Source organism: Myotis lucifugus, unplaced genomic scaffold (genome assembly GCF_000147115.1).
Source record: "Myotis lucifugus unplaced genomic scaffold, Myoluc2.0 scaffold_1, whole genome shotgun sequence".
In the NCBI taxonomy this organism is placed as follows: Eukaryota; Metazoa; Chordata; class Mammalia; order Chiroptera; family Vespertilionidae; genus Myotis; species Myotis lucifugus.
In genome coordinates this window covers 866,792-880,937 of record NW_005871049.1, presented here as the reverse complement: position 1 = coordinate 880,937, position 14,146 = coordinate 866,792, and the positions used below count along the sequence as shown (strand labels likewise).

Below are 14,146 nucleotides of genomic sequence, written 5' to 3'. Positions count from 1 at the left end.
ATGGCTCATTTACTGAGATTTTTTTAAATGAATGTTTTAATGGATGTTGAATTGCATCGCATACTTTGTACTCATAGACATCAAAATCATAGATTTCAAAGTTACGGATGTGCTTGATTACATTAATCAAATCTCTAGTGTTGCAGTAACCTTGTTTTCCAAGGAAAAAGCCAACTTGGTCATGGCACATGGCATTTTTTATGCATTGCTGGACTCAGTATGTTAACATTTGTTTAACATATTTAAATTTAAGTTAGTAATGAAGTAGATGACTATTTTAACTTTCTTTTACAATCCCTTCTGGCTTGGATATCATAAAGTGTGTTTAGAAGTATTCCTCTTTTTCTTTCCTCTAGAGAGTTTATGTAAATTGAGAGTTTAAGTTTCTTGCAAGATTGTTAGTTTTTGGGCCAGATGTATTCTTTGTGAGATTTTTAACAATCAGTTTTAACTATCATATGGTTACAAAACTGATTCTTTTCTATTGATTCTTGGGACCATTTTAGTAAGCTTTTTTTTTTTTTTTTTTAAAGAAACAACCTTCTTTCACTTTATGTAAGTTGTCAAGTTTATTGTCATGAACCTCGTCCTATTTCTGTTTAAACATTACATTGTCTGTTGTTATGACTTCATTTTTTATTACTAATAGTGTTTGTTTTTGCCTTCTCTTTTCTTGCTAATTTTCAATTTTATTTAGTATTTATAAGGAATAGATTTCAGCTTTTTATTATTCCTTTTGAGTCTTCTTTTTCGATTTTTAAAAATACCTCTTTCTCTTTCTTCCTTTCTTTCATTTTTAATGATACTAAAGTGTTCTGTAATGGAAAACACTGTTTTTGAAAATATCGTCCTATACTGAATTACATTTTCAATCAAAAGTTTAAGTTATTGAAATTATATTTTGGAAGATAATCTGTGGAAGAACGTAGAGTTACATGTTCAAGATTTAATCATTTCTTTCACGTATATGCACTTAAGTTTTTTATTTTAACATAAATTTCAGAACATCTTAATGGAACTATTTGCTATAAAGGAAGACATAGGTATAGGTTATCTTTGCCGATAAATTTTATGATATTTATATATGAGCAATTAATCTTCCATTTAAATTATTTGTTTTAAAACATATATTATTTTCATGTAAACATTTAAAAAGCCTACTTAAGATAAACATCCAAATTCATACTATGTGCTTTTAATGGTCTTTTCTTGTTATGGAAGAACAAAAAAAAGGGATATTGTATTATTTTTATTAGTTTGCTAGGAAATGCTGAGTTATACATTTCTGTCCTGGATTCCTACGCCAAGCATTTTAAGCTTGAAAGTTCTTTTCTTAATTGACATATTAAATGGTTCCAACAATTAACTTGACAAAAAAATTCAACTCTGACTTGTAACATATGGAGAGTGTTTGGTTCTAACAAAATACCCTACCCTGCCCCTCATTATCTTAAGAAAGGGCTTGATATTACAAAGCTCTAATAGCACACGTCTGAGATATTCCACTGATGGGAAAAGAGATTTCTTCCACATTTTCTTGCTTTCCTTTAGACAGTTGGGTTTGAAATTTTGAATATGAGTTATTTTTTAAAAGGAGGCTCTGATTTACTTACCATAAGATCCCTAGGCCTGCAGAACATAAAGGGTAAAGAGATCTCCTCTTTGAGAGATTTATTCTACATGACTGTGCTTATCTTGAAAAGCTGCCAAGTTTGCTTTTATGCTCTCAGTGCCTCAAGTGGAAATCAATTAAAGTACCTGCTGTTTTGAATAGTAGATAATGGTGGAAGGTCAGAATTCAGACCACCAACAGTGTTCAACAGGCAAGTATTATCCTAAAACTACAGAACAGAAGATTGGCTTTTTAATTCAGTGTGCACTGGTTAACTAATGAATTGACTGAAATAATTCATGTTTTCACACAACCAAGCTTTATTGAATATAAGTAAAGCAACACTCTTCCTTGGCAGACAATTCAACGTGACCCCATGATTATAAAACATCCTTAACAGAAAGGTCTTAGCAGGAGGAAGAAAAAACTTTTAGGAACTAAGATTCTCAGGTTAGAGATCTGTTAACTCCAATAGAAATGTGTCCACAAAAGTACATCAAACAATTAACCTCTCTTTTTTATTTTCAAGGGTCTAACACAGTGGTTCTCAACCTTCCTAATGCCGCAACCCTTTAATACAGTTCCTCATGTTGTGGCGACCCCCAATTTCATTGCTACAAATTGAACATAATCAAAGCATGGTGATTAATCACAAAAACAATATGTAATTATATATGTGTTTTCCGATGGTCTTAGGCGACCCCTGTGAAAGGATCGTTCAACTCCCAAAGGGGTCGCGACCCACAGGTTGAGAACCGCTGGTCTAACATATTGTACAGATTTTATTTAGGGATTTTTAAAAATGAGTTTCTGGATGAATTTTTTGATGAATGATATGTGCAAATAAAAGCATACAAAATAGACTTGTGTAAAATATTTTGAAGCAGAAATCTATCTGTCATAACAGATAAAGCAACATAAATAAAATATATCACACTGTTGCATTGACTGTTGAATTTTTAAGATCTTACAAACATTTCAGAAATTGAAATATTTAAATAAAGAAAGAACAGGAAATGAATATTTTGGGGCTTGTGACAAACCCATTGTTAGAGTTGTAACAGACCTGTTTAAAATATTAGCTTAAATATATCTTTCCCAGATTTGGGTCATAAATTAATTTGAACTTTGCCATGTTTTTTGTTTTTTTGTTAATTCTTAACCAAGGATATTTTTCCATTGATTTTTAGAGAGAGAGTGGAATGGAAGGGAAGACATAGAGAGAAACATCAATATGAGAGAGACACATCGATTGGTTGCCTCCTGCACGTGCTGACCAGGGCCAAGGATTAAGCCTGCAACCAAGGTACATGTCCTTGACCAGAATCGAACCTGCAACCCTTCAGACCTTGGGCTGATGCTTTCCACTGAGCAAACCAGCTAGAGCTGCCATAGTTTTTAGGCTGTTTTGAACACCACCATCAGAGTAAACCTCCTAAAATAGCCTTTTTATCTTAACCTGCTGGTCAACTGCTAAGTGGCTTCTTTTTCTCTCCAGACATGGAGTCAGTCCCTAGTCCTTCCTGGCAAGATCTGGTTCTTCCATCTTTCAAATCTTGTCCACGCGCCCTTCCACTGTGTGCCTCCTCCATCAAACTGGTCTTCTCACCCTGCATGGCCCTGTCTTTCACGTTGCCGCCATTGCCGCTTACCTCTTTTCTGCCTTTATTGACCTGTTCGCTTCCACCCTCTTCTCCAAATATCTGGATAGGTAGCAACATAAGCACATTCACTGTAGATTGCTTTCACCGCCTTTAAATATTCCTCATGGATTTCATATTTCTATGCAGTTTTGTTAGTAACATACTTCTGTCTAAAAAACTCCAGCCATCTTAGAGAAATAGAAAGTTCTTAAGGATATGGCAGCTGTGCCTGTTATTGTCTGTCTCTGGGGCGGCCACCGCTACAGCTGACGGTCCTCCCTCTTGCATTTCCTCGGAGCGCTCTTCTGTCATTGTTTCTGTCTCTGCTGCTTTATCTCAGTCATTGTTTTTATTTTTTAATTGCTTTCACCTTTTCCATGGAAAAAGTTCATTGTATCCTGGAGATCTAGAACTCTTTCCTACTGAGGTAAAATGACTGATAATTTATGGAAATACACCCACTGAGTGCTCTGTATTGTGTCAAGGGCTAAGGGTGTACAATGAAATCATGACACTCGCCATGGCATTAAGTATAAAGCAGAGGTGACTACCAGCTTTAGGACAGGGGGCATTTTAATTCCCCAAACCTGGTTCATGTAGTGGTATAAATAATGATTTCTAGCTTACACTTTCTTATTGTAGCTACTTAATGTTGCATGATCTCCTGTGTTTAATTAAAGGAAATTTAGAAATACTTAAATATATTAAACAGATTTTCTGTTTTTATCCATCTTCTCATCACTATAAATAAGCCGTATCCTATTTCAGTCATAAGTTCAATATTAAAAGCACCTAAAGCATATTTTTTTCAAATAACTTCTGTTCTATTAAAATAGTTTTCTCAAAAACTATTGATTTAACCTCAAAAATATGATACTGTTCCCTTATCAGTTATTATGCCCTTGTTTTCAGCATGTTATCTGCACAGGGTTGTGGTGCAAGGTGGAAGGTGAGAAAGAATGCAGAACCAAGCTGGATCCCCCGATGGATGGAACTGACTGTGACACTGGTAAGGTAAGTCATTGGTGTTGCCTGGAGTTAATTAGAATATAATTTTCTCCTGCCAGTTACATGTGTGTCCATTTTAACAGTAGTGGACTATTTTCAATATATATAAAAATGTTAGCATTTCATCTATTTTTCATTTTAACTTTTCATATTTTTTAAATCCATGGTTATTTTGTTAATATCAATACAATTGTTTTTATTGTTGTTGATTATGAAAATGTTGAGAGTCAGATAGATATATGTATTACCTTGCCAAAAAAAAGAATTCAAAAGAATTCATTTTTTCTTCTAGCTATAACAATAGTAAGAAATAACTATCATAAATAATAGCATACATATAAAACTTCTCAGAACTGATGAATACTTTCAGGTGTAAAATATTGTCTCAGGAGAGCCACTGAATATAATGTTTCCTTGTCATTTTAAGCATCATAAATGAAATACTCTATTTGACATTTTGGGGGTTAGTAAACATTTGGCTGTATAAGTTGTTTAACCTAATATGTTTTATAAGGCTATAGAGATTTATTAGTATATATTTCCAAATCAAAATAATTGTTGTTGAAAATTTAATTTTCTTTTGAAGAAACTGAAGGAGGTAGATCCCACATAAATTTATAATTATGGTAAATTTAGTCAAAAGATAGTTCAATAGTTGACATAGTTTTTAGATTTTTATTCTATGAAGGGAAAGTGGAATGCTTATTTTTTATTCTAGATAAAAGATCAGAAACCTTGCCTCTGAAGAACATGAATTTTTTATTACATTTGAAAAGAAACAACAAAGATTACTTGGGGGTGAATACTTAGTGAAAAAATTAAGTTATGTAGAGTGCTACTTTAAAAACACATCCATTTGAAAAACTGACAGAATGGAAATCGAGCAATTCCCTTTCTAGAATTTTGCCTAAGGAAATGCTTACACATGTGCACAAAGTTGGTATGTGGGTGTGTACACAAACACACACACAGATGTTTATGTAAATGCAATTTGCAATGGTGAGAAATGAGAAACAACAAAAATATTTATCAAGAGAAGAATACTTACAGTGTAGCTGTTAAAAGAATGAAGTAGTCATATTTGTTCTAACATGAAAATATCTGCAAGACACAGCGGTTAGGACATAGGCATGTCAGAAAAATTGATACTTTATTATGCCATTTGAGATTTAAGAAAAAAACAACTTGTATACAGATGTAAATACACATCACGTAGTATATATATTTAAATTATATGTATGTAGTTTGAAAATATAAACTTCAAACTGTAATTAGTAGTTAATTCTTGGGAGAGAAGTGGAATTGATGGATGGGAATAAAGCAATGGGAGGTGAGGTGAATATAACTTTTCTCCAGACATTTCTGGATTGTTTGCAATAAGCACGTAGTCATTTATTACTTCTTTGATTTCTTTAATTAAAAGCAGAGAAAAATGTACAATTTGTTTAGGTCCCAGATATCTTTAAAAAGGCTAGAAATATTTTATCACTAGATAGAATCAATAAGAAAATGGTTTCCTTAAAGGGAACTTTTGTGAAATATCAGTCAGTTGTTCACATACTCTGCCAAATGTTTTTCTACGAGCTTATATGGAGAGTCAGAATTTGGATTTGTTTTATTTTTTAAATTATACACAAAAGTGCAATAATGTGTGTGTATTAGGCAAGCCTTATGGTGTTGTGCTGAGTAATTTATTGCTTGAATCATAAAACTATGCACCAGCAATACTTTTCATTATCCCTGAAACACAAAAACACTAATAAACAAAGATAACCAAATATTCTGCCATATTTCTTCAAACATAAAACCCATTCTCCTTAGTTCTTCTTTAGCAATATAAAAGCTCTTTTTTTATAATCTGGTGTCTAAATGGTTTTCTACTATTATTTTTCTCCTGATATTTATGAGAATAATTTTCATTCTCAAGGTCTCTAAAATAAACTTATTCTTCCAACTCCTCAAAAGTAAAATGTTTTATTTCCCTATGATTGCACTAATGATATGCTTTTAGTGGTGCTGGTGTAATACTTTGTGTATTGAAGTAACTAATGAACTTCTCGGTTCCTCAGGCCATGTCTTTCAGCTGTTGTAGGAGCCACCATGAAGATAGCTTCCAAGGTTCTGCAGTTGAGTGCTGTAGTGCTAAAATATTTGAATGCTTGCAAACTTGCACTAAACACTATAGCTCAATACATTGCAAACCAAGAAACAGTTATGATGACACTCTAGTGATGTTAATTTAGCTGTATAACTAGTTTACCTACAAATACATAATTGAGGAGGCACCTACAAAATTTTATGATTCAAAATGGTTGTGAGTATAGGGACTTATGCACTATTTATACACAGCATTTTCCAAATTAAAAATAGCCTGTTTCCTTTCTTCTTTTCTCTTAAATAATACTATCATCTGTATTTACATTTTTATAGAACAGAGGTTAAAGGGTTGATAAATGATTTGGTAAGAAACAAGAAATATATGTTTTTTTTTACTTACAATATTTGCTAGGCATTGGGGGAGGGGAAAGCAAAATATTATACCAATTTACTAGAATTTTAGATTATTTTGAAGAATTCTACTTAATACATCTTCCTTATATACTTTTTAAAATTGAGATTCTTGAAATTGCCATGGTCATTCTTTTTTTTTTATTGTCTAAAGTTTTACATATGTCTCCTTTTTCCCCAATTGACACCCCCCCCCCAACCATGGTCATTCTTGGTGAAAAAAAACGAAAACGGTAATACCCTTATAATAACAAATTTGTGTATGTACTGAGTTTGTTGCCTTCCTTCCTCCTCTCCTTTCCTCTTATCCAATAATGTGTGTATGAGAAGATTTGATTAGAAAACAGTATTTCCTTTGACATCTTCCTGGACCTCTTCTCATCCGCTGTTTTCATGAGCTTCCTGGACGTATCTGCATAGAAATTTGAGAGAATAGAAATATAGTCAATTTTTTAGGTCGTGTACCATCCCAGAAAGAATCTATAGTACATTCTCTTCAAATTTTCATAAATCAAACTGAATTAGTAGATAAAACAAATTTTGACCTTTTTTTTAGACCAGGTGTAATATCGTTTTTGAGGCTAAAAAATACAAATGAAACAAAATATGCTGCTAGAAAATTTATGAAAAAACATAATTAGGGTAATTTTACAAACTCAATATATTGTATAATAATTTAAAGAAAACATTTAACGCTTGCCTCACATTGAAGTACAGCTCCACCTGCAAGACACAAAAGCAGGTTCTCCAGCCTTTCCCCGAGATATGCTTATCTGCAAGGTGATGCACTTTAAGTATTACGTTTCTTTAAATTTCTCTGATTTCTGTATGCAAATTTGGCTTGCATATCTGTTTCCATGTCGCTTCATCTGCCCAATTTGGTCTAGTTGAAATGACATACAAGTCTAGATCCTGGTCTTTCCCAGAATATTTTTAGTCAGCTGTGAACTCTAGACCATCCTTTTAATGTCAGCTTGCTGCTAACTGGGCAAGGAGCTATGACATTCACTCTGGGAAAAATAAACACCTTTCAGGTAGGTCAAAACAATTTGACCAATTGAAATTTAACAGCTTTCTCCTCAGAACACCCCTCCTCCCTTCCTCCCCCCTCAACCCCCACATGAATGACATAACATTAAAACCATTAAGTTTGGTCCTTAAAACCATTAAGTTGTTTAAATGTTTTCACAGGGTCTGTTTTTTCCCTCTTGAAATTTTTAGACTTGAATCTTCATCCAAAATCTCAGTTTCTTTAATGACAGACTTAGCGTATCAATACATATGAGTTGTTGAGGTTTATTTTTTTAAGCCTGGATTTAAAATTTCTTGACTCTAAAAGTGAGTGGATTTAAAACTTGACATGATTAGAGAAAATCTGCAGGAACTAATTATTTTATTACATAGAAAAGCATTAACTGGGCTCAAACAAAACAATGTAGCATAGTTTCTAAGTTTTCTAAAGACAGCATTTAAAGACTTAACTCAAAATAAATTTTAAAGAGGGGGGTTGGGTGCGGGCTAGAAGGGGTCAATGGGAAAAATAGGGACACCTGTAATACTTTCAACAACAAAGATAAATTTTAAAAAATTAAAAATAAATGTTAAAAGAAACAGGTCAATGAAGAGCAGAAATGAATAGAATTTTGGTAAGGTTTCTGGAAACTTATTAATAACATTAATATGATAAACATGCAACTTATTTTTGTTATAGTTAACCTTTATTAAATCTTTAGTATGGGCTATGCATTACACTATGCATTTCAGTCCCTGAAAAAAGTCTCGTAGGTAAGTTTGACTATCATTCTCATTTTGAAATGGGAAAATTGAGAATCAGAGTGTTTCTTAATTTTCTCAAAATTCCTTATAAATCATGTTTCCCTTAGGTACAGAAAAGTGTTTAGGGCTGAAAGGGTCAACTTGCTCAACCATTAATCTAAATTTTCCTGATCTTTACTTATTATTCTCAACATGATTTTCTTCAGTTAATTTTTACCTTGAACCTGTTTGCCATGACCACCACATATGTGATTTCCCTGGAATAAGGAGAAATTATAATAAGCTGTCTACCAAGTCCTGGCAGCCATTCCTTAGTGACACAGGAACAGCCTCTTTCACTGCTTTTGTTTAAAGTTCATGCAAAAGTAAATATAAAAGAAGGAGCACACTCTTTTTTTTTCTTTCACAGTTACCTTCCTCAGTAAATAGACACTAAATAAGTTACAGAAAAATGGAAAGGAAAGGACAGAATTTCAAAAAGTCTAATGGCCCACGTTTTTCAAATAAACAGCTTTCAGAAAAAAACTTGCTATAATGTTAAGGCTTCAATTGGATGGGACTCTTTCAACAAAAAGGGTGGTGGGGAGACATACAGGAAAGTGCTAAAATAAATAATGTTTTTTAATTATAAGGAGAGTACCCTGAATCACTGATATTTCAAATAAAAATTGCTAAATTTGTTTAAATTCTGCTTCACTCTAGTTATAGGACACTGGTGTCTTATTTTTTTCCATCCTTATATATGACTCTGCTTTTTCCGTTCATCACGTTTTAGTTACAAGTTTTTAGAGTGTGTTAGTTTTCCTTTTCTGGCCTGTGCAACCCCACGTTCCCTCTCCACCTTTCCCTGTCACAAGCACTGAATTCTCAGGGCTGCAGTACAAATGTCTGTGTGCTGGGTTTATTTTTTTAAATACATTTTTATTGATTTTAGAGAGGAAGGGAGAGGGAGAGAAATATAGAAATATCATTGATGAAAGAGAATCATTGATTGGCTGCCTTCTGCATGCCCCCTACTGGGGATCGAGCGGACAACCCTGGCATGTGCCCTGACTGGGAATCACACCAGAGACTTCATGGTTCATGGGTGACATTCAACCACTGAACAACACTGGTTGGGCTGTGTGCTGTTTTCATGACAAGACTGTTTGATCTGACATGAAAACTGGGGGAACTGGACCATTCTATTACCATCACAATAAGGAAGTGCCTACCGATTGGTGGTCTTTTTCAATTGCACGTGTTTGGGGATCCAGTAGACCTGATTTAATCGCAATCCCAGTGACTCTGTAGGCCAGTGAATGATTTTCCATTGTGCCCTGATTTGTTCACCTAAGACATAACTTTTGGAATAGTGGTGTAAGGCTGGAGAATGTACCAGCAGGACCTCAGCACCTGGACATGTGGCCGGAGAGTGGAGCGTGTGGAGCCCCTGCAGCCGAACCTGCAGTGCTGGGATCAGCAGTCGAGAGCGCAAGTGTCCTGGGTAAACGCAAAGTTCCTGGATTGGGGGAGGGCAGTTTTTTCTTTAATTCTGAAATGCAAAGGTTTTACTGACAAACCATGTTGGAAAGCAAAAGATGCTCCTCAAACCCTACTCCACTTTGGGAAACTGACAAGCCCCTCAAATTATTTATTTTGTGTAAAAATGCCCTTTAAAAATCTCATTTATATGTGGAATCTAAAGAGCAAAATAAACAAACAAAATAGAAACAGACTCAGAGGACAGAAAAGACTGATGGTTGCCAGAGGGGAGGGGAGTTGGGGAACTGGGTGGAAAAGATGAAGGGATTAAGAAATACAGATTGGTAGTCACAAAATAGTCACGGGGATGTACAGTGCACATAGGGGATATAGTCAATAATATTGTAATAACTATGTATGGTGACAGGTGGGTACAGGAACTAGGAGAGGGACCACTTTGTAAAGTATAAGATTGTCTAAGGACTATGTTGTAACACCTGAAACTAATACAAAATAATATTGAATGTCAACTGTAATTGAAAAAAGAAAAAGAATAAAATAAGACCAATCCTTCTAAGAACAAATACTTAAACCCTACACAGGGTGGTTTCTTGATTAAATCAAATGAAATGTGTTAAATAAATAGGGAGAAATGCATTAGCAAAAGAAAGTTGACACTTAAAGGAACCCTGAGAAGAGCTAGCAGAGGACAGGACTTCAGAAAGGGAAGGCGTGAGAACAAAATCAATGTCAGAGGAAGTGAAGCAGGTGCACAGATAGGGAGCATGACGAGATCCTCTGCTCCAGCCCATCATTCCTGCTGTGATCCTGGAAAGTGTGAGAAAGTCATTTCAGTTTTATGCTAGCTCTTGGTGTGGGCTCCGTGCCCCAATGACTTCCCAAGCAATTTTAACAAATTTATCTGAACATGTTAGAAGCATCTTCTTAATAATTCTTATAAACAAACTCCTTCATGGGAATTGTAAGCTTTCTGTTTTGCCTCAGCCTCAGCCCTTTCTCTTTAATTTTCATGGCAAGTTGGCTTTTATTTCTCATGTATTTTGGAAGCTAAGTTGATCAAGGATTGGAAAAAATACCTAGTTTTAAGAAAAACATGCATTTTCCACTATTATCAGTCATTTAATGAGTCCACATTTTCAAAAGTAGATTTAATATAAAGGGGTATACCTTATTAATATAATGCCTTTTAATTTAAAAAAATGAGTAGTTAACCTAAAAAAAAAGATAAAATTGATTATTTGTACTATCTTTTCTAGGCTAGGTTCTGAAGCAAGGGATTGTAATGGTCCCAGAAAACAATACAGAATATGTGAGAATCCACCTTGTCCTGCAGGTTTGCCTGGATTCAGAGACTGGCAATGTCAGGCCTATAGTGTTAGAACTTCGTACTCAAAGCATGTACTTCAGTGGCAAGCTGTCATGGATGAAGGTATGACCAACCACATCACCACCTCTGGGTTTGCAAAGTGTTTACAACAGTAGTAAATGTCATTTTTACAGGCTATATTCTAGATATTTCTACACTCTATTTTTTTCTGCCTTTACTGACCTAAAACAACCACAAGCACTGGCTAAAATATATATTTAAAAAATATCTCTACATATCAATCAGATCAACTAAAATAAAAAAGAACGAAAATACCAAATGCTGGCGAGGATGAGGAGATGCTGTGTCTGTCAGACTTTGCTGGTAGGAATCTAAAATGGTATGTACAGCTACTCTGAAAACAAGCACCGCAGCTTCTTCAGTAACTAAAGATATGCTCATCATATAATTTAGAAAATGCAGTCCTGTGCATTTATCCCAGAAGAATGACAATTTACAATCATAAAATGTCTTGTACACACATGTTTATAGCAGCTTTATTTCCAACAGCCCAAAACTGTAAACAACCAAAAAGGTTCTAAAGAGTTGAATGCTTACACAAACTGAGGTACATGCAGACCATATTAAGCAGCAATAAAAGGAACCAATTACTGATATATGCAATGGCTTTTTTACTTCAGAGCATAGTGCTGATTGAAAAGAAAACAACCTCAAAAGGTCACATACTGTATGTTTTCATTTATGTAACATTCTTGAAATGATAAAACTAGAGAGATGGGAAACACATAGGTTAGCGGTTGCCAGGAGTTAGAGATGGGAGTGGGGAGAGAAGGGATGTTATTGTAAAGGGATAGCATGAGGTAGAACATTGTGCTGATGAAAAATAGTTCAATGTCTTTTTGGTGGTGGTGGTTGTAAAAATCTACACGTGATAAAATGCCATATAATCATACACATACATGTACCAATGCCAATTTCCTGGGTTTGCTATTCTGTAGTTACCAGAGTGTAACCATGGGGAGAAACTGGGTGAAAGGTATATGGGATCTCTCTGTACTATTTTTTCAACTTCCTGTAAATCTTTAATCATAATCAGAATTTTAAGAAAATTGTATGTTGCCTATTTCTTAAGAACGATAACTCTTGCCCATGGCCCATGGACTGCGGGTTCGAGCAGCAGTACCAAAAGTGGTGGGGAATTCTCTGTCTTAATTGACCAACTTGCCCCTGGTCTCTCCTTTTGTGGTTTCCCCCCTTCGTCAATTTGGACTGTGCTTTCCCTCATTTCAACAATGCTCTTGTTTGTAGCCTACACCCCATTGTTTATCAGGTTCAGTGCACCCATCTGACAAAAACCCTTCCCTCCATGTAGGCAACTGAACTGACAAGCACTAATGTGAACAGCTCAACAATCGAGCAAATTATTCCGCTACCTCTTGGTGGGGAGTAGCCATCAGATAATTCCCTCCTCATTTTCTTGCTATCAAACCCCTAAGTCTAACCATCTTCCATCTGCTTTCTACCATGTAGCACAACCTTCATTCCTCCTTTCCAAAGCCGGCGGCTCCAGCTGTGTCCGTGATGTCATACCCATGTTCCCTTTTCAGTGGGCTCATTGGTTAACCCTACTTTCTCTGATAGTATACTTCATCTGCTTTGTCTAATTTTTCACACTGGATTTTTAAACATATTTAGGACTCCTCCATGAAAACCTGCAGACCTCCCTCCAAGCTCACAGCCCCCTCCAGCTGGTGCACTTACACTCTTCCCTCCCCCACCTCCCCCCCCATGGACGCACTTCTCAAAAGAAAAGAGTTGTCTGTTTTCCAGCCCTCTGTTTCCTGACTTTTCAATCTGGATTTCACCAGCGCAAATCACACTAATGTCGTCAGGACTTTCATAGAAACTAGACTTAATAAATGGTTTCCAGTCCTTTTTATACTTGAACTCTCAAAGACATTCCAGTGGTTGGCTACCCTTTGGTTCTTGAAGCACTCATGTGCCTTTGTTTCCATGACATAACACCTCTATGTCTACGCTCTCGCTGGCGTTTTCTGACTAGCCCAGATGCTATTCTGTTTTCACTCTACATTTTCTTCTTAAGTGATCTCATCTATTCCCATGACTTCAAATATGCAAATAACTCATGAAGTTATGCCTTCAGCCAGATTTTTCTTTGAGCTCCAAACTTGTTTGTACAAGTTCCTCCTTGATATTTCTACTTGGATATCTGTAAGTTTAAGACTAAATTCATGATTTTAACCCTTCCAATCCATGTCCATTCTGATCCTCTGTAGTGTCTCCTATCTCGTGAAGGTTATCCCAGCTTTTCAGTTGCACAAGCCAGAGATGTGACTTTCTTATATTTTCATCTTCCTCCCCCACACATCCAATCCATCACCATGTCTTATCTATTTTACTTCCCGAATCTCTCTCCACTCCATCTCCACATTCACTATTCTACACTTCAGTTTCCACAGTTTCTTGCTTGGATTACTCTAGTGGCTCCAAAGAAGTCTTTCTGTTTCCACTCTTCTTCTGCCTCAACTCACTCTTCATAGAGCAGCCCCCAGATCTTTATATAAAGTGCAGATTTGATCATTTGAATCTCTCCCTTAAAGCCTTTCAGAGGCTTCCCATAACTCTTCAGGTAAAAACCAAAGTACACAACATGACATGCACAACAAGACCCTCCTTAATCTGCCCCCTGATATTGTCTCCTACTTTATCTAAAACCTCCATCCCTTTCACTTGTTTTACTGCCTCAAACATGTCCTGTTCTCTTAA

At 35.4% G+C, this 14,146-nt stretch overlaps 1 protein-coding gene across 1 annotated transcript in view; it reads left to right on the top strand.

Annotated features, from left to right (window-relative positions):
- Positions 1–14,146, top strand: part of ADAMTS19 (ADAM metallopeptidase with thrombospondin type 1 motif 19) — a 164,822-nt gene that overhangs the window by 80,246 nt on the left and 70,430 nt on the right. Inside the window, exons 9-11 of the mRNA XM_006081588.1 lie at positions 4,168–4,269; positions 9,903–10,033; positions 11,289–11,461. Of these exons, the coding sequence (XP_006081650.1) occupies positions 4,168–4,269; positions 9,903–10,033; positions 11,289–11,461 (406 nt within the window). The remainder of the gene's footprint in view (positions 1–4,167; positions 4,270–9,902; positions 10,034–11,288; positions 11,462–14,146) is intronic.